Raw genomic sequence first — 21,791 nt, 5'->3', positions numbered from 1 at the left:
AAAGGGTGCAATCAGGACTTTAGCAGTGAAACACCTGGGGGTTGCATGTGCACATTTCAGGGGCTGCGATGCTTACTGAGAAGGTTCTACTGTACATGTAGACATGTTATAGTGCACATGAAGGTCACATCTCCTTCCCCCTCCTCTCTGCAACATGATACATTATCAATACCTTGTAAGGTTCTGCAAAGAGGGGGGCATTTTCCGGGTATGTGTCTCTCTCCTGAAGAGCTTCCTGATTCCGTCTCTCTCTCTCTCTGATCCGGAGCAAATTTCTATCCTCATTGTATAAGCTTTTGGAGAGAGAAGGAAAAAAGATTAGTTAGCATTTTACTTCCACCTAGCGCTGTCGAAACAAGGATCTGTGCTGTGCAAAAGCCATTTCCTCAGCTAACACAACACACTTCCAACAAACCAACTGAGTTTAAAATCATAAAACCTATTGGATAATTGGACTGATGTATCAGTCACATAAGGCAGTCGGCACATGGCATGGGAAGAGCTCACACAGCAGATGTGTCAGTGTGCAGGCTACGCTGAAGAGTTTTATTCCTGACATCATACACGAAGGAGAGCAAACGGATTAATAACTTTATAAAGATGCTCCGCTAGAGGAGAAGTGAGCAAGGTTTCTGACCGCAGAGCTGTCATTCAAATTCAGAGGCAGCGGTCTACGTGAGAATTGAAACACTGCATACAACATTCTCTTGACTAGGTGTACATTTTAAATTAAATGCTTTATTTTCAATTATTTTGCAAGCTGTTTATTTGGGAGGCCACGTAGTCTGATGAAAGGATTCAAGCAAGAGGGTCTAAGAATCAAGAGAACACTGACTAGAGCCACTCACAAACAAGCAGAGATAACAGGGAAGTCCCTTGACCTCCTTGTGCCTACATCAATTCAGCTATAGAACCGTGACACATCCACAAAAGGAAGACTTCATAGAAAACCAGATGCAGTAATTGAGCTTCCCTGAACAAATGTTACTGAAAAATAAAAGAATCCATTGCTCTAATATGTATGTACGTTTTGTAAGAAAAAGTCTGTGTGAGTTCCACCCTTCCTTTCTCACAGCCTACTGCACACGCACAGTGATTACATTCCTCTTGACATGAAAGGCCATAATGGTGTCCCAATATTAAAATATCAATGATAACTCCCCACCTCCCCCTTTCCCTAGCGTTGAAAAGTTTTAGACATACCCAAAAGAAAGGCAGAGGCCTGTCTTTGCATAAACAACAAGGAGTCTGGTGGCACCTTAAAAGACTAACAGATTTATTGGGGCGTAAGCTTTCGTGGGTAAAAAACCCACTTCTTCAGATGCATGGAGTGAAAATTACAGATGTAGACATTAATATACTGACACATGAAGAGAAGGGAGTTACCTTACAAGTGGAGAACCAGTGCTGACAGGGCCAATTCAATCAGGGTGGATGTAGTCCACTCCCAAATAATTGATGAGGAGGTGTCAATTCCAGGAGAGGGAAAGTTGTTTTTGTAGTGAGCCAGCCACTCCCAGACCCTATTCAAGCCCAAATTAATGGTGTTAAATTTGCAAATGAATTTTAGTTCTGCCGTTTCTTTTTGAAGTCTGTTTTTGAAGTTTTTTTGTTGAAAGATGGCTACTTTAAAATCTGCTATAGAATGTTCAGGAAGATTGAAGTATTTGCCTACTGGCTTTTGTATGTTACCATTCCTGATGTCCGATTTGTATCCATTTATTCTTTTACATAGGGATTGTCCGGTTTGGCCAATGTACATGGCAGAGGGGCATTGCTGGCACATGATGGCATATATAACATTAGTAGATGTGCAGATGAATGAGCCCCTGATGGTGTGGCTGATGTGGTTGGGTCCTCTGATGATGTCACTACAGTTGATATGGGGACAGAATAGCCAACAAGGTTTGTTACAGGGATTGGTTCCTGGGTTAGTGTGGTGAGTATTTGCTTCAGGTTGGGGGGCTGTCTGTAAGCAAGGACTGGCCTGCCTCCCAAGGTCTGTGAGAGTGAGGGATCATTTTCCAGGATTGGTTGTAGATTGTTGATGATGTGCTGGAGAGGTTTTAGGTGGGGGCTGTATGTGATAGCCAGTGGTGTTCTGTGGGTTTTTTTACCCATGAAAACTTATGCCCAAATAAATCTGTTTGTCTTTAAGGTGCCACCAGACTCCTTGTTGTTTTTGTGGATACAGACTAACACGGCTGCCTCTCTGATACTTGTCTTGGCATAGGAGTCAGTTAGTTCACTCATGAAGGATTTAGGATAGTTTCTCAATTCTGTACTAGTCCATGACACATTTTAACGTACAAATGTGATGACAAAACACTATTTGATTGTAAAGATCATATTTTGCTCTAATGGTTCACCCAGCAATCTGTCCACTGCTGGCAGGGTATCTGGGACTTTGTTCAACTTTTGGGATATGATGCTATCCAAAGGCAAACTTCCAGATAAATGAGTACAGCCAGTATATACATATGACATTAAGGAAAATTAATGTGTTAAGTGTTAGCCATATGCAAATTTAAAAAAAATTAATCTTTATTATTCCTTATTTTTTTCCAAATGTAGTAAAGCACGAATTCCCAATGAGTAGTACACATATGCCAGATTTAAAAAGCTCACAGTCAATTAGAAAAAAAAAAAATTCAGAAACCTCTTTATGAAATATGTTCATGTACTATTGCTCCAGGTAACATGTAGCTGAAATAGTAAGGTTTTTTCAGTTTGTTTACTTTGTGTACTTAACAGCACTTTGTGTGTAGTAAGTTTCACTTATTCCTGTGTATAGTCAGTTAGCTAGTCAGTTTCTCAAAGTGATTTTGTTATTGTTTTGGAAGGGGAGGGAGGAAGAGAGTTCACACAGCAAATAAGGTGGAGGGGTTTTGTTGAGGTGGGTTGTTTTTTTTTCCCATCTTTTGTTTTTTAAATAGAAAAGTGTGATTGTAAAAGTCACAAATATTGACACAGGGAATCTGGGCCAAATTTGGTACCTGAAACTATGTTTGTCTCCTTTAAAAAAAAAGAAAAAAAAAAAGTAAGATTTAAAGTTGACAATGAACCTTAAAGTTTCAAGAATGCTGCTATTTGAATTATTTGGAAAGGCTGTTTTGTTTTGTTTTTTAAAGCATGAAACAGCATTTTCCTCACATTCTAGTAAGTAAAATGGTTTAATATATTTCCTCTGAAAACTTTGCAAGAGTCACTTCACGGCTGAGAATAAACATGGAAAAGGTCAGGCCAAAAGGCTGTTTTCGGAAAAAGTTAATAACATGAACATCAGATCTGACAATGGACGGGCCTCCCACTCTTAACTACAGAGTCTCTTTCACAATACTGTGCATCTGTATAATGTGAGACAGGTCCTCTATTGGGGGCACCAAATAATTCCTTGGCAGGAAAACAGAATCCAATATATCTTTTTCACTCTGGTTTGGGGTGACCAGGTGTCTGGAACACCTGGTCGAAAAGGGATCCTGAATGGCCACCCCTCCACATAGGAGGTAGGAGCGGGGGGGGGGGGGGGGGAGGGAGGAGGGACATGCCACTGCTTCCCCGCTCCACGCCCCAACCCCTGCCCCAGACCTGATCCCCCTCCCGCCCTCCGAACCCCTCAGTCTCAGCCCGGAGCACCCTCCTACACCCCAAACCCCTCACCCCCAGCCCTACCCCAGAACCTTCACAGCCCCCACCCCAACCCCAGCCTAGAGCCCCCTCCTGCACTCTGAACTCTTTATTTCTGTCCAGAGCCCTCATCCCCTCCCACACCTCAGCTCCATGAGCCAGCCCGGATAAAATGAGCGAGTGAGGGAGGGTGGGGAGAGCGAGCGGGGATGGAGTGAGAAGGGGCAGGGCCAGGTTGTTCAGTTTTATGCGAGTAGAAAGTTTGCAACACTACTCTGGTCAAGGTATTAAAAAAACAGATGCTTAAAGCCTTGTTTTAAAAAACATTCGGCAACCTGTATCTCCCTTTCAAGTCAGGATTAATGCTGGGCGCTCAGTATTTTTTAAACCAGACTCCTTAACCCAGTGTCTAAATATGGATTTAGGAGCCTACCTTTAGATGCCTATTTTTTTTTTTTTTTTTTTTTTTTTTAATAAAGAGTCTTTGCCTACAATCCTAAAGTAGGCAGGGTGCTTGTATGTTTTTAGACTAAAGTTCTGAACCCCTATTTAACCCCTCGTCTGCTGACCACAATATTGTTAACTACCATGACACCATAGCGTATGCTGGTAATAAATTTCAGAGTAGCAGCCGTGTTAGTCTGTATCCGCAAAAAGAACAGGAGTACTTGTGGCACCTTAGAGACTAACAAATTTATGCTCTAATAAATTTGTTAGTCTCTAAGGTGCCACAAGTACTCCTGTTCTTTTTGCTGGTAATAAACTCTCTAGAAGGCTAGACAGCCTGGGGGAGCTGAAAACATTTTCTGTCACCTAGCCAGCCAAGCTATAAACATCATATGTTAGACAACTTGAGAACATACTGTTCTTTTTTTCATTTTAAGTGAGGAAACAGAAATATTTTCCAGCTAGAGAAAGGGATTTACATTTTGAACTTCAATTTCAATTACCCTCTCTCTTTCCAGAGAGGTATGCTCTAGAAATTATTTTGTGGAAGTTCTGTGGCCTGTGATATACTGGAGGTAAGACTAAATGATCATAATGCCTTCTGGACTTGGAGTCTGTAAGTGTAAATTGCAGTCACATCCTGAAGTGTTATTTACTTTTGTTCCAACTTCCATCATTACAAAGAGATGTAGGTGAAACCAAGGGTGTGGAACTCTTCCCATCTCACACCAATATCATATTTCCCTCACTGTTCCCATAAGTATAAGCTCACTTTCCCAGTCACATTGTGCAAGAATTGATAGAAGACCCTTCATCATTCATTGGGCATTTGAGGAACGAGCATGAAATAGAAAATTCATCAGCTTCCTCACTTGGGACCAGATTTAGCTTCTTTGACTGTAAGTGGGGGAAACGCTTAAAAAAGACCAAGATTTCCCTTCCCATTTTGTTGTGATCTGCATGCACTGACAGTCCATGGGGAAGTCATGAAAACCCAGACTGCCCTTGTAGATGTATTCAATTCTGAGCATTTTTAAAAAAAATTAACACCATAATGATTTTTTTATTTTACAATTATGGGTGAACTAATTCTCATGAAGGGAGTGACAGCACAGGCTAGAGCAAAGTGCATGCAGGTGTTGTGAAAGCTTTCCTTACATTGTTAATTAGAGATAATGCAACATCTTTCCAGCTCCAGACCTAGGCCTCTCCTGCGAGCGGCCACTGAGCTGACACAACTTTATGTAGAAGGAATAGATCATGCCAAGCAAACACTGTTTAAAATATTAATCTAAATAACATGAGAAAAAAAAAATCAACCTATCCGCCAAATCTTGGTTTATCTTAAGGATAACAGATTTTTATTTGCTTGCTTGCTTCCAAGAGAATAAAGTATAAAAATACAGAGGCAAAAACCAAAACCATTTAAAGAATGCTGTCAACATTATTAGATTTAGAATAAACCACCCCTTCCTTACACAGACCCCTCCCTAACATTTTAAAAAAAACCTCAGTTACTCTTGATTTAAAGAGGGGGCCATTTGAAAATTAAAAAGGTATTATGCACCATTATCCAGGATGAGAAATAGCCATTGCTCAAAATGGAGCAAGTGTAAGACGTGCATTTGAAACATTTTGGGATATTTAGTTGATAAAAATAATTGCTAGAAGTAAATAAGAGTTTTAAAGACACACATATTGTCCTCTACCAACACGTATATGGACAGGAATAGGATGGTTATGAAATGTCAGGGGAGGATGGTGTTATGTAAGAATTCTGATGATGTTTTACGGGATCCTCGATTTCTCTCCCAACCAACTCTTTCAACTAGTATATGCCAGCAATTAACACACTAACTCAGGGGTAGGCAACCTATGGCACACATGCCAAAGGCGGCACGCGAGATGATTTTCAGTGGCTCTCACAATGCCCAGGTCCTGGCCACCGGTCCAGGGGACTCTGCATTTTAATTTAATTTTAAATGAAGCTTCTTAAACATTTTAAAAACCATATTTACTTTACATACAACAATAGTTTAGTTATATATTATAGACTTATAGGAAGAGACCTTCTAAAAACATTAAAATGTATTACTGGCATGCGAAACCTCAAATTAGAGTGACTAAATGAAGACTCGGCACACCACTTCTGAAAGGCTGCTGACCCCTGCACTAACCACTTGGTAATCCATGAAAGTATGTTTAACAAGGGATGAAGATTTAAGATGTGTATTCTTTACTGCAGGTGCTCTTCTGACTCAAGGATCTATGAACCCTTGGTTAATGAGAAGCTGGCATGATAGATGTAACAATTTTCTGCAATATCCCTGACAAACTTCATGGAATTAAATTGAAGTATCTTTGGAGTCCATTGTACTAAATGCAAATGTATTCCTGTGGGCCTGGACTGCATGTAACCTATTGTGGGAAGATGAGATCTGAACCCTGGGAGGGGTTATGAATTCCAAAGGACCATAATGAACAATGTGCCAGATAAGAATGGACTTTAAGGACAAACAGTATCAAGTGGTTTGCCTGGGGAATGTCTAGGGGGAGGTGAATGCAAATTCCCTACCTCTGATTATGCAAAAACTGGCCTTTTGAAGCTACGCCCTGAGGAGAGAACCACTGGCTATTGATTACCTGTTCCTAGAGTCTCAAGATCAAAGGCCCAAGCTGTATAAAGGAAAGACTGAACTATGGATGGGTGGGATAGTTTTGAGCTAAGGCGGTTATGAACTTGTGACCATAGAAAAACCTCTTTTTGTGGGGTATGGAGGACTGACTCCTACCAGAGCCCTTGTTGGCACTGGGGGTGATCTCTGGTAAGCTTATCATCATGCATGTAGATTCCTTTATTATTTTAATATGTTTTCTCTGTAATGCTTTCCTTTAAAAATAAATCCACTTCTTAGAAAGCGCAGATGCTGACCTATTTCAGTGGTCTGGGTTGCCGGCAATATCACAGTATAGGTAGGGCATTATGCAGCCTGGAAAATCCACAGTCAGGAGAGAGAGAGAGACACACACAGGTCTCTACCCAAGAGAGGTGACAGCTGAGGAGCGGGAAGCCGAAAGTGGAAGCCCTTGAGGGACCACAGAGGGAAAACACAGGTGCAACTGCCCTAACTGTGAGAGCTGGCATCTTGCCATCCCTCCAGGCAGCTTTGACAGTCATCTGTAAAGACCCAAATAACTTCTTGCTTGCTTAGTTTTTAGAAGTAAACTAAACTCTCTGTCTTTTCAGTCTCTGTGCATTAGTTATGTTCTCAACTGGACAATGTCTGCCTGTAATGTTTTGGATGGCTTCAGTTAACATCCTGGGTATTTTTTCCACATGCAAAATGAGCCAGTTTTCCTTTAGGGAAAACACACGGTGAGACCACCTTATTACATTTTAATGGATTGCATCTTTGTGCAAACAGAGATGTCGTGTACTGTCAGTGCAAACCTGGGTTCTGCATGCGTCTGCTCTGTGAGTGGGCCTGGCTAGGGGGACAACAGGCACATGTTATAGCTAGAGAGCCAGCAGGTTGTTCTGATTATTCTGCTACGAAAGAGAGAGTGTATATACATGTCTGAACAAATGCTCACACGTGTGCGCGCACACACAAAACATCTTTAGCAATAAACTAAAGTTGAAGAGCGTTAGTTCTAATCTATGAACATATAAAATTGTGATTTTTATTGATCTTAGGTACATATAAATCGGGGTGGGCAAACTACAGCCCGCAGGTCAGATCCGGCCAGCCAGCCAATTTAATTTGGCCCTCCAGCTCCCGCTGGGGAGCGGGGTCTGGGGTTTGCCCCACTCCTGCACTCCAGCCGGGGAGCAGGGTCAGGGACTGCTCCGCGTGCACACGCACGTGCCGAGGATCCTGGAAGCAGCGGCATGTCCCCACTCTGGCTCCTCCTATGCAGCTCCTGGCCAATTGGAGCTGCGGGGGCAGCGCCTGCAGACAGGCAGCGCGCAGAGCCACCTGGCCACACCTCCACGTAGGAGACAGGGGGGGGACGTGCTGCTGCTTCCGGGAGCTGCTTGAGGTAAGTGCTGCCTCAAGCCTGCACCCCTCAGCCCCTCCCACGCCGCAACCCCAATCCCATCCCACCCTCCGAACCCCTCAATCCCAGCCCAGAGCACCTCCTACACCACAAACCCCTCATCCCCAGCCCCAACCCAGAGCTCACACCTCCAGATGGTGGGCCCCACTCCCACAACCTAACCCCCTGCCCCAGCCCAGAACCCCCTCCCACACCCTGAACTCCTCATTTCTGGCCTCACCCCAGAGCCCGCACCCTGACACAGAGCCCTCACCCCCTCCTGCACCCCAACCCCAATTTTGTGTGCATTCATGGCCTGCCATACAGTTTCCATACCCAGATGTGGCTGCCTAGGGTTACCATATTTTGTGCCTCCAAAAGGAGGACACTCCACGGGGCCCTAGCCCCGCCCCCGCCCCAACTCCGCCCCCTCCCCAAAGTCTCCGCCCCCTCCCCTGCTTCCCACGAACATTTAATTCGCGGGAGGCCTGGGCAGGTAAGGGGGGGTGTGGGGGGAGGAGGTGCGGCCGAGGCTGGCCCCCCCCCGGCGGCTCCAGCCTGGGTCGGCTCGGGCCCTGGGGTGCCGGCCCTGGCACCCGGCCGACCACCCCCGGCCCGCCCAGCACTGCCGGCCGGCCCCCGGCGGCCCAGCGCACCCCCCCCCCCCCGGCGGCCCGACCCCGCGGCCCAGCGCACCCCCCCCCGGCGGCCCGACCCCCCCGGCTCCCGGCCCAGCGCACCCCCGCGGCGGCCCGACCCCGTGGCCCAGCGCACCCCCCCGGCGGCCCGGCTCCCCGGCTCCCGGCCCCAGCGCACCCCCCCGGCGGTCCAGCTCCCGGCCCGACCCCCCGGCTCCCGGCCCCGCGGCCCAGCGCACCCCCTCGGCGGCCCGACCCCGCGGCCCCGGCCCGGCTCCCGGCCCGGCACTGCGCCCCTGGACCCCGGCCCGGCACCGCGCGCCCGGCCCCGCGACCCCGGCCCAGCCCTCCCTCCCGATTTTCCCGGACATGCCCGGCTTTTGGGGATTTCCCCCCGGACGGGGATTTGAGCCCCCAAAAGCCGGACATGTCCGGGAAAATCCGGACGTATGGTAACCCTATGGCTGCCCTTGGGCAAAAAAGTTTGCCTACCCCGATGTAGATGAACCTCAAGCAGAGCACAGGAGAATCCTGGTTTGTATACTGTTGGGCAATTCAGAGGGCCTGTGTTCTGATACATGTGCATTAAATACGAGTCTTTCAAAAATGTCTCAAATGAAATTAAGAGCATTTTGTAAAAATAAAACCAAACAACATACATTTCATCTCCACCACTGCCTCTTATCTATAACATCATAAAATAAAATAAAAATTAAAAAATGAAAAAGCACACAGCAGGACAAAAAAATTTCAAAAAGGATGTTGAAAATTCATAAGACATTGAGATTGGAAAAAAAAGAAAAAAAAAGCTGATGAGTTATTTTCATTTGCTCCCCACCCCCACAATATAATCCAGTCACTAGTGAGTTGTCAACGCTTAGCATTTTAAAATTTCTGATCTAGAATGTGATATTGTACGATTAACAAAATCAAGTCTAGAAATTAATGGTTTAAAAAAAGAGCAGAAACTAGAAACAATGAAAAGCTAACAAAATTCAGCATACGATTTATGATCTTGTAAACTGCATTCTACTAAATATATAGTAGGACATCCAAGTGGATTTGGCACATCTTTCTGTAATTCCCAGAAGGGAAAATAGAATTCCATATTCCAATAAAGTTGCTTTCCTCATAGATTCAGGAGGTATTTAAATGAAGAAAAAACCTCCACTTTCTGCCTCCATTCACACTTGTTATAACCACCTAATTAAAAAGAGCATCAATTCCTTCCCATCTGCATACTGATAGTGAGTGTAAAACAGCATCTTAAATTCTGTTTGTTGCAAAAACACCACTTGTAATGTGTCTAAAGACCTTTTCTATCTCTGAACCTTCCCTGCCCCCGACCCATGAATTTAAAAAGAAAAAGAAAAAAAGCCAAACACAAAGATACAGCAGGGAAGAAAGGAAAAAAGCCCAAACTAAGTTTTTGTGATGACACCAATTTCAGCAGAACACAAACATGTCTGCTCTGGAATAGTCTGGCTGATGTGAGTATTCTCACATGTACTGGTCTACCAGGATCTGCTAAATGAGGTTAGTCATGCATTATTACTAAATGCCATTTACTGCTGTCATGGAAACTATTGGCCCAGACCGTTGACTAGGCACAGCTGACTACCCACTTGTCCTGTGTACTCTGATTTGCTTTTTAATGAACCTGATCTACTCTCTTGCTCACTTTTTAAACCAATCCACCAACCCTCATTCAGGGTTAACAGAGGCGTATTTTCCTCTCATTTAAGTCCACAAAAGCAGATACATTTTTAAACGAGAAGGAGGTGAGTGCGTTGGTATCCATTAGCTTCAAGTTTGGAATTTTCCAACTACATGGCCAATTAGAAGTAAGGTCTCCTCTATACACAAACTAGAGCCAAACACTAAGATTGGTTTTAATTCACACCTTTGTCTATTTCTGTGCACATCTGTGGACATTATTTCAGACTAACAACACCCTATTTCAAATTTAATTAAGTCTGTGTTTTACCAATTTAGATAATTGAAAAACAGAGGCCACTCTAAATCCAAAATAAGAGCATTCACACAGATTTACACAGAAATAATTAAAGGTGTGAATTAAAACAATGTAGTTATTTTGATTCCAGTTCATGTGTAGAGAAGTACTCAGGCCAACATTTTCAAAGAATGATTATCGGAGCCCAATTTGAGACATTATAAAAAGGTGCTTGATTTTCATAACGCACCAAGGATCTAACCTCTGATTATCAAATCCTTTTTAAAAGATATTTTGGGTAGGGCACCTTCAAATTACTAACCAGATTTGAAAATCTTGGCATTAACACTGCCCTGTAACCACGTCTGCAAGACATGGGCTTGTAGACTCTGTTTCCTGAGTTTGCACCTGAGCGTCCACGCGGCATTGTAAACCTAGGCTTACAATTGCTGGACCCCAGACTCATAGCCATGTTAATGTGTCCATACTGCACTGGGCAGACCTTCTGACTCAAGTCTGCAGCTTGAGCTGTGTCCGTACTGTAAAATGACGGGGCTTGGACCCGAGTCACAGCACAACTCAGGTCCTAACCCACCCTCCAGAAGGGTCCTAGGACCTGGGTCCTGAGCGCTTACTGACCCAAGTCAAACTGATAGGCATGTGAACGGAAGGGGGGCTTGTGCTCCAAATTAAACCAGAGCCTGGGCTTCATGTGCAGTGTGGATATACCCAGAGAGACCATAATTCTACTACCATAAGGCAACACTGGGAGCTGGTGACCCCATATACATTCCCAAATCTAGACAGAGGGGCAAACCTGACACAGATGTCACAAAACATCTAGAGCCTTATATCCATTGCAAGACAGACTTCTAGGGCTATTCTTGATTTCCTCCCAGGGGGAGGATTAGGCCCCAGAAGTTTTCAAAAAGATCCAGCCACTTTACAGGGAAGCCTATCCCTGAAGCATGCACCTACTAAAGATAGCCAGCCTTTTTCTGTGTTCTGGGGGCGTGTCTAACTTGGGTATTTCAAAAGCGTCTACCACCTTGTTATCTAAATAGAGCGGGCCAGAAACTAGAATTCCCATTAGACAGTAAAGTCCGAAATTTCAAAAGAGTTCCAGAAGGGGGGAAAAAAAAAAAAACCACCTAAACATTTCGAGTTTTTCCTACACAAAGAGAATTCCAAAAGAATTTTGAAAAGACAACATGACATTTTAGTGAAAAACCTTTTTGAAATGTTTCCAAGGTCCCCTGACCCATCCAGCATCACGACATCTTGGACAATACAGGAGCCAGAGCTCCCAAGGAGCTCAGGGCCTGGGAATGCCAATTCTGGGACAGTCTGCAGTAGCCCAGCCTGCCAAGGAACTACAAGTTGCCTAGGTTGCCAAGGAGCTGAGACTGGGCTCACCATACCTCAGTTTCCTCAGCTATAAAATGGGAAAACTGATATGAGAATGACTCCTTTGTCAAGTACTTTGAGACCTACTGATGAAAAGGGCTAGGTATTATTTATTAATAATATTTATTATTATCATTATTAAAGGCACAAAACCATTACAGCCTTGTGTATGCTAAGCTTTCTCACCCATAATTTCACAGTTGCCACCAATTCAGGCTTAAAAGTTTACCACTTGAACTATACCAGTATAGTTAAGCAGCAAACCCTGCCTCTGCTAAGGTAAAGGCACTTATACCCCAGCATAGCTTATTTCACTTCAGGAACCTTAATAAGCTGTAATCAGTATGAAGGCATGTCTACACTATGAAGTTAGAACAAATTTATAGAAGTCGATTTTTTAGAAATCGATTTTATACAGTCGATTGTGTGTGTCCCCACTTAAGACCATTAACTCAGCGGAGTGCGTCCACAGTACTGACGCTAGCGTCGACTTCCGGAGCATTGCACTGTGGTAGCTATCCCACAACTCCTACAGTCTCCGCTGCCTATTGGAATTCTGGGTTGAGATCCCAATGCCAGATGGGTCAAAAACACTGTCGCGGGTGGTTCTGGGTACATGTCATCAGGTCCCCACTTCCTCCCTCCCTCCGTGAAAGCAGCGGCAGGCAATCATTTCGAGCCTTTTTTCCTGGGTTACCTGTGCAGACGCCATACCATGGCAAGCATGGAGTCCGCTCAGCTCACCGTCACCATACTCTCCTGGGTGCTGGCAGACGTGGTACTGCATTGCTACACAGCAGCAGCTCATTGCCTTTTGGCAGCAGACGGTGCATTACGATCAGGGCCGGGTCCAGGGTTTTGGCCGCCCCAAGCAGCCAAACAAAACCAAAAAAAAGCCGCGATCGCAATCTGCGGTGGCAATTCAGTGGGAGGTCCTTCACTCCAAGCAGGAGTGAGGGACCGTCCGCCAAATTGCCGCCGAACAGCTGGACGTGCCGCCCCTCTCTGAAGTGGCCGCCCCAAGCACCTGCTTGGTAAGCTGGTGCCTGGAGCCGGCCCTGATTACGATCAGTAGCCATCGTCGTCGTCTCCCTCTTTTAGCCGACGTCAGTGAGGTCAGTCAGGGGCGCCTGGATATAAATGGGAGTGACTCCAGGTCACTCTCTTTTTAAGTTTAGTCTCCTGGAGATTCAGTCGTACTGAACCGTCTTCTGGCGAGCAGCCAGGAGACAACGATGGCTAACAGTCGTACTGCACCGTCTGCTGCCAGCCTAAGATGTACAAGAGAGATGGAGTGGATCAAAACAAGAAAGAGACCAGATTTGTTTTGTATTCATTTGCTCCCCCATCCCTCCCTCCATGAAATCAATGGCCGACAGTCGTTTCGGTGAGGTCCGTCAGGGGCACCTTGAAAAGTTGAATGGAGAGTCAGTCCTGCCTGGAATAGTGGGGAGAGGGATAGCTCATTGTTTTGAGCATTGGCCTGCTAAACCCAGGGTTTTGAGTTCAATCCTTTAGGGGGTCATTCTGTGTAACAGTTGTGTGCATTTCTCCTTGATGCAAACCCACCCCCTTTGTTGATTTTAATTCCCTGTAAGCCAACCCTGTAAGCCATTTCATCAGTCGACCCTCCCTCGGCACTGCTGCGGGTCCCTGTTATAGCCTCTGTCCTTCATGCCCTTAGAGATTTTTTCAAATGTTTGGGCATTTTGTCTTTTGGAACGGAGTTCTGATAGCACGGATTCATCTCCCCTTACAGCAATCAGATCCCGTCCCTCCCATTCGATCCATGCTGGAGCTCTTTTGCGATTTTGGGACTCCATCATGGTCATCTCTGCTGATGAGATCTGCACTCACCTGCAGATTGCCACGCTGGCCAAACAGGAGATTCAAAAGTTTGCGGGTCTTTCCCTGTCTACCTTCCCGCAGTGCATCTGAGTTGAGAGTGCTGTCCAGAGCGGTCACAATGGAGCACTCTGGGATAGCTCCCGGAGGCCAATACCATCGAATTGCGACCACACTACCCCAAATTCAACCCGGCAAGGTCGATATCAGCACTAATCCCCTTGTCGGGGGAGGAGTACAGAAATCGATTTTAAGAGCCCTTTAAGTCGGAAAAAACGGCTTCGTCGTGTGGACAGGTGCAGGGTGTAATGCTGCTAAATTCGACCTAAACTCATAGTGTAGACCAGGGCTAAGGCACCTCGATACTGGTATAACTGCGTCTACGCTAGGGCTTTTACCTGCACTGCTTGGTTGGCAAAAGCAAAAAACAAAAAACCAGACAGTTACACTGGTAAAATGTAAGTGGAAACCTGACCTTTGTTTTCATGAGTGGAAGCAATAGTGCAGATAGGGCACTAGCTGCTCTTGGTCATTTTAGCACAGTGTTTTATACGCCTACCCTGAACAAACTGAGATGATGGGGTTGCTTTTAACACTGGCGGCTGCCTGGACGTCTTACTACACTAGCCTTCCTTCTGTTTCCACCATTGTTGGAGCTCAACTCTTGGTAGCAATGGTGGTAAATTTGGGGCAAAAAGCCTCATGTAGACATCCTAACTTATATCACCCATTTCTGTTTAAAACAGAGTTTAAGCATGTATCACTTATGGAGTCAGACTCCGTTAATATTATAATCCTCAAAGCATCATTTCAGAGGTTTATACGTGACTATGCAACCCGTAACAGTAACAGCTGAGAGCACCCCAGATTGATAAAAACAAGAGGGAGTGGAGAGAGTTACATCCTCAACTCTTTCCTGTCAAGTATCGGGGTAGTTGTGTTAGTCTGTATCCACAAAAACAACAAGGAGTCCGGCGGCACCTTAAAGACTAACAGATTCTGTGCATCCTGAACAAGGAAAAAGGAGACAACCACAAAAAATAATCTTTCCCACTTTTAACTGCATTCAGGATCTGCTGCTGGCTGCCAAAAGGGATTACTCCAGCAGCAGGGAAGGGGGTGGAGAAAGGCTACAAGAAAACACACAAACACAAAATGCATAAACGTGCAGTTTCCCTTCAGCACATGCAGCAACTCTTCCTCCAAAAGATTAGGAGGGAACATTTCCTTTTAGTACAACTGCAGGAAATCACGAACTTATTGAAGCTTTTTTCTCATTAAAGATTACCTTTTTTTTTCCCATGAGAAGCTGATTACTAATGTTTCTCAAGATCACAACATGCTTATTTTTAATTGAAGTCTCAGTATGTTACAAAAAGAGAGCGCACAAGAAGTGCACAGGACACATTAATCAGACATGACCCCAACTCCACTCCCATGGAAGTCTTGACGCACAAATTCCCATTGAGGTCTATAGGAACAGGATCAGAGCCACAGATTTTTTTTTTCTTTAAAGGGCTATTTTATTTATCATCCCGCCATTAAAAAAAATTAAGCTTGGTAAAATGTGCCACAGGAAGTTACCACTAAACACATACCATACACAGTGTGAGACTCAAAAGGCAAACTGCTTTGGTTATGCAGTGTTAAAGTGATTGCAAGCCAGGGATTTGAAAACAAGACACTTAACAGATACTAAAATCATCAGCAGGCTTTCTCCACTCCCCGCCAGCCCCACACACACACCCTTTTTTTTTTTCCTTTCTTTTTTAAAAAGATACCATAATCAAATCTAGACTTGCAGGATATTTTTACTTTTATTTCACTCCTTCAGGCATTGCCAATGTAGAGATTGGTATTATTTCAATTGCTATTTTGAACAGCTGCAAATCATCGCTGATACACCTCTACCCCGATATAACGCGACCCGATATAACATGAATTCGGATATAACGCGGTAAAGCAGCGCTCCAGGGGGGCGGGGCTGCGCGCTCCAGCGGATCAAAGCAAGTTCAATATAACACGGTTTCACCTATAACACGGAAAGACTTTTTGGCTCCCAAGGACAGCGTTGTATCGAGGTAGAGGTGTATTTCATCTGCAATGGATATTTTGTACTACTAGTAAAATATTTTTGTTAGAAGAACTTTTTCAATTTAAGGAACTGTATCATCATCAATCAGAGCTCACTGAAATTTTCAAAATTTTGATTTTTTGACTGCAAAAAAAAAAAAAAAAAAAAAAGGATGAATTTTTTCTGCCATTTTTAAACAGCTCTACTATTTGCAGTACAGCAGCTCTTAGAAACCCCGACCAAGGTACCTGTTGGGCAGTACCTCAGTGGTGCATGAAAGAATCCCTTTACAAACATTTATGGACTAAAGCATCATACAACACAGTATCCAATACTGCTGCGTAAGTCTCCTAACTAACAAAAAGCATGTGAAAAATTAACACTGAGAAACATTTAGCAAGTTTCAAATATACATTTCCTCAGACTATGTTGACATAAAAGAACATCGGGGGTTGGGACAGGCAGCAGAGAGTAGCCATTTTTATAAGTAAAAATAAGTTTGATTTGAAAACAGTTCTAATGCCAAATTAAATATCTACCCACCTTACTACTTTTTAGACTAGATTTTGGAGGGAGAAGTGGATTGGGGGGGGGAGGGAGAAAAAGAGAGAGAGAGAGAGAGAGAGAGAGAGAGAGAGAAAACTTACCACATATTAACTTCCTGATGTTATCCCGGCATTTAAAATATGTTTATTACTGAATACTGGAAAGGTTTCAGTTTCTTTTCAGCACGCGCTACTGTTTGTTATGGGCTTGATTCTGGAAGGGGCTGAGAGCCCTCAACACCCATTTACTTCAAATCGCAATTTGGGCACTCAGCTCCTTGTATAATTTGACCAGCACCCCACAGGATTGGACCATATACCCGAGTGATCAGGCAGATAAGCTTCTAAAAAGCTACAGCATCGTGCTTTATCAACAAGCAGAAAATTAAACAAAAACCTCCCTTCACAATTAAAGAAACTCCCATACACAACCCAGCAATCCCACCCTCTACCCAGTGCACTTGGCAATGTGAAGTATTAGCATAATGAGGAGACGTGATTATGAAAATCCAGAAAGTCCGCTACTGTAGATGTATAAAATCTAAGCATCATATACAAGGTAATTGCCCCACATCCTGAGGACACTGACTGTAGTGTGAACACATTTAAAAACATAGATGCACAGATGCATTTTAAAATCATTTAGAACCTGGATTAGCCTGGACGTTTGTTAGTGGTAAGGCACAAATGCCAGAATCCAAGAGCTCACAGTCAGAGCCATCTTTGAATAACAATTGTATACAAATATGGCTCGGAGCATTAAAAAGAAGCTATAGCAATTGTTTATATGTGTCTGTACTTGTCAGCTTAATTCTGTGCCTGCAACAATAATACTTCCACAAGTATTTTTTAGCTGTGAAGCTAAAAAAAACCCAAACAAACCAAAAGAGACACCTTTTCATGATGATGCTATCATAAACAAAACCCCAAAGAAATCTAAAATTTCATTGTCTCTTCAACAATAGAACTGAGTCTGGGAAGGTGTTAATTAATAATTATGCAAGGAACATGAATGCTGCCATTCTCTGTGCTAAAGGAAATGCTCTCAGGAGGGTGTCTAAGAAGATATGCATATGTGAAGTATAATTAAAGGAAAACAGACAAAGTTTTACTTCCTTCTGCATGTGAACAATGATAAATTTAAGGTTGGGTTTGATAGGGACGGGACTAGAACAAGAGCAAACTTGAAAAAATTGCCAAATCATCAAGTATATATATTGACACATACAGACAGACACACACCCATGTCTCTTGAGGACAAACAACCCTGGGGATGCAACAGAACCTGTGTCTTTCAACTGCACAGCCCGGACACATGCCAGGGGATTCCTAATCGCATGCATGACACACAGCACAGATTCATACAGGCTCCATGCCCCAGAGCACGTAAGCGCTTTGAGGTGGGGAGAGGAAAGAAAAGTGGATCTGCAACTCAGCAGTATGCCATCTGTTCAGCATCTGTAGAAGGGCTCAAGCAAAGGAGAGGCTATTGGAACTTGAGACTGCAGTATCCACAGAATAGCCTCTCTACGGCTCCACAGCCAAGTACACAGAGGACAGAGAATTGGTGAAGGAGTTTTCCTTCCTAGGCTCCCACTGTCTCCTTGCAAACCTTCTCTGTGCACAGAGCAGCTACCAGGATTGGTTGGCTGGCTGGGGTATGAATTTCAGTTTCTGTGGTTTAAATGTTAATGAATTTTATATGAAAGAGGAACCTGCGCCTCTTGTCACTTTGCCAACTTTAACTCAAATAGAATTAGCCAGTATCTATCCTAGTCTCTGGGCTGGTCTACACTGGTGGTGGTGGTGGTGGGGGTGTCGATTAAGATACGCAACTTCAGCTATGGGAATAGCGTAGCTGAAGTCAATTTATCTTATTTCGACTTACCTCCCGTCCTCAGGGCGCGGGATCAACGCTCCCCCATCGACTCCGCTATCACCAGTCGCCCTGGTGGAGTTCTGGAGTCAACAGCAGCGCGTTCAGGGATCGATATATCGCGTCTAGATGAGATGTAATATATTGATCCCCAATAGATTGATTACTACCCGCCAATTTGGCGGGTAGTCTGGACGTACCCTCTGAGGGGAAACGATGGGGGGCCTGCTGTTGTGCTGGAAGAGGTGGCAAAGAGCATTTGGAAGCAGCTCTGCTGAAATAATTGAACTTTCCCAAGTATGACAATTTCTACATTCTATTGTTAGGTTTCAGAGTAGCAGCCGTGTTAGTCTGTATCCGCAAAAAGAACAGGAATACTTGTGGCACCTCAGAGACTAACATTTATTTGAGCATAAACTTTCGTGAATCCTCACACCTTCTTGTCAAACTGTCTGAAATGGGCTATCTTGATTATCACTACAAACGTTTTTTCTCTTAATTAATTAGCCTCTTAGATTTGGTAGGGCAACTCCCACCTTTTCATGTTCTCTGTATGTATATACATATGATATCCTTATTATATGTTCCATTCTATGCATCCGATGGAGAGGGCTGTAGCCCACAAAAGCTTATGCTCAAATAAATTTGTTAGTCTGTAAGGTGCCACAAGTACTCCTGTTCTTATTCCATTGTTAGGCAGTTGAGCTAATATTTTTCAACTCAAGTGCTTGAAGTTGCATTACACACACTCCCAGAATATAAAAACCTGGACTGAACCCAACTGATATTTTAACCAAGATCATCTCTGGTGACTGAGCTATCCCTCCCCCCCCCTCTGGTGAGACATTGCAACCTTGCTTCATCTGTGAAGAACCTTACAAGAGAAGCGGAATTCCCTGCTGAGTTACCTCTGCTCTAGCACTGACGGGATACTGAATCAGCACTGACCACCCCCAAGACTTGTCCATACAAAGACCTAAACAGCTGATCCAAGAAAGGCAAAGACAGAGACATTTACCCTTCAAATACATTAACATCACTCTCTCCTAGATCAAAGGCTGTTAGACGTAAACAGGAGGCCTTGGCATTATCAACAAACATTATGGGTGTAACCCCTTCCAGCACTATGTAAATTTTGAAAATGCTTGTAAATTAGGCTCTTCAGGAAAGAGTCTAGAATCAAATAAAAGGAAAGACTACAGATTTCACAATACATAAATGGCAAGTTTGCCAACCCTTTGCCTCTCACTTCACCCTACACCCCTCATCTGAGTCCTAGTTCACACTTCTTCCACATACTCCGGATGTCTCCTTTCAAATGGCCCCTCTTCCATGGAAACCTCTTCCTGAAGTAATTCACCAGACCACCACCTGTTCTTCCAAGTCTCTTCCCAAAACCTACTCCTGCGATCAAATTTATAAAGCTAGTCATGGATATGTTAAGTTTTTTTTAAACTCTAACCTTCAGGACATGCCATTAATCACCCAAGTGACTACAGGATCATGGTTTCACTCTCTCTGTATTTGTCTCTCTCCTCTTCTTGCATTAACTTAGGGCCCAATTCCGGAAACTCCGTTTAAAGCACCACTTAACTCAAGAGATTTATGAGAGTGAACAGGAGTCTGGTTAGGGGCAACACTCGAGTTATACCTTGTCCTAACTGCAGTGAAAACCAGCCTTAGTTAGACATGTGTGCGCACCCACTAAATATAGCTTCACCATTACATTTTTAACTACTGTAAGCAAACTGGAACCACATTCCCTCTACAATAACTCACATTGCCTCTAATATTTTGCTGTCCTAGACACTTTTTTTGTACTATTGTAGTAGATGAACCACTTGAGAAATAAAATAGGGTATTTCTTTTTAAGGGGGTGCTGAAAAGAAGAGGGGTTGTTAGGAACTATGAAACTGTCCTTTATCTTATCAGTAAAAAAAATTCAGGGTTGAAAGAGAATTTTGAAAGCTACAACATACTGCCTACTGGATCATTCTTGATCTAACAAATACATTTCACTATTTGTGTTAAGATGCTGATCTTACTAATACTTACGCATGTATTTAACGGAACTCATGTAAGGAACCCCATTTTACAGAAATGAGATAAAGGAATAAAAGGTATACAATGCAGAAACTGCTCCAGTATTTCTTATTTAAATAAAAGTTTTACAAACAGTCAGCAATCCCTTTCACATGACATCTAGATTAGAAAAAACAGGTCACAATTTCAGATGGGTTACCTAGTAATGATTATAATTAGCTGTCCCTGGTAAAACATGACTTGCCCTGTCTACATTGGGCACAAAGTCCTGTTTAAATCATGTCAATTAGAATTAAAGAGACAGCCTCACAAGCACAAGACATTTATGTATATTTTTGCCAGGAAATCAAAAGTATGAGCTCTGAAGATCACAAAAAAACTGTTCAAATTTGAAGAGTATTTTGTTTATGTAGCTATTCAACACATTCCACTATTTTCCCCTCCAAGATCCATATATGCATGCGTGCGCACGCATATACGGTGGTCCTAATGCATAGGATTATTCTTAACAGAGTAAAAATATTAATCTTCTTTCTACAAACCCACCTCCAAAGAGAGGGGACCTCCATTTTGAACTTTCAGAGGAATAGAATGTGGATGATAAATACACCTAGAAAGTTTGTTAACCCATCCGCCCTTCCACTACAAATAATCTGAAACAGTTTCAGTTAGACATTTTGCCATGCAGAGAACCTGAAGAAAGCTGCAAATCAGCAAGCAACAGGAACTAGGATCAGAAAAAAGAGGCATGCAGTGACGGTGGAGAGGGAGAAGAAAAAACCTATTTATCAGTAAGCTGGCAGAACAGCTTTAGTTCCAATTACAACATTCACCATTTTATGATGACTCATTATATTCAATATTTTCCTTTTCACCTCAAGCCATGCAATTTTAAAGGACAATCTCAAATTTCATTAGGAAAAAAAATATTTTTAGGTCCCATGGTTACAGAGGAAAAATTTGAAAGCCTACACCCTAATGATCAAAAATAGGAAGGCAAATAAAAGGAACCCAAACATTATTATTTTTTAAAACCATTGTTTTTGAAGCTTGTGTCATGATTTTTGAACGCTTATGGTTGGGAACCCTGGCAAAGGAATTGTAAACAAATTAAATAATCTTTTACACTCTACTTTCATTTCTCTTTCCTCAAACAAGAAAAGGAGGAAAGAAGGCAGGGGCTTGGGTGGAAACATGCTCTTTACATCAGCATAAAAATCTTTATCAGTTTCATGGCTGAGTATCTAACGAATATGCCACCTCTTAAAAGTACAATTTATTCCCTCTGTGAAAA

General features: G+C 43.4%; 1 protein-coding gene across 6 annotated transcripts in view; it reads right to left on the bottom strand.

The window, feature by feature from the left end:
* The window catches only part of AFF1 (ALF transcription elongation factor 1), a 177,351-nt gene that overhangs the window by 103,221 nt on the left and 52,339 nt on the right, over positions 1-21,791 (bottom strand). For 5 of the 6 annotated variants that reach the window (XM_054028841.1, XM_054028842.1, XM_054028843.1 and 2 more), the window contains one exon: positions 173-293. The exons of the other annotated variant lie outside the window; for it this stretch is intronic. In XM_054028841.1, coding sequence (XP_053884816.1) covers positions 173-293 — 121 coding nt within the window. The remainder of the gene's footprint in view (positions 1-172; positions 294-21,791) is intronic. 6 annotated transcript variants of the gene reach the window in all.

This window comes from Malaclemys terrapin, chromosome 5, assembly GCF_027887155.1.
Source record: "Malaclemys terrapin pileata isolate rMalTer1 chromosome 5, rMalTer1.hap1, whole genome shotgun sequence".
Taxonomy (NCBI): domain Eukaryota; kingdom Metazoa; phylum Chordata; order Testudines; family Emydidae; genus Malaclemys; species Malaclemys terrapin.
Note: the sequence above shows the minus strand (reverse complement) of the source record. Positions and strands in the feature narration are given on the sequence as shown.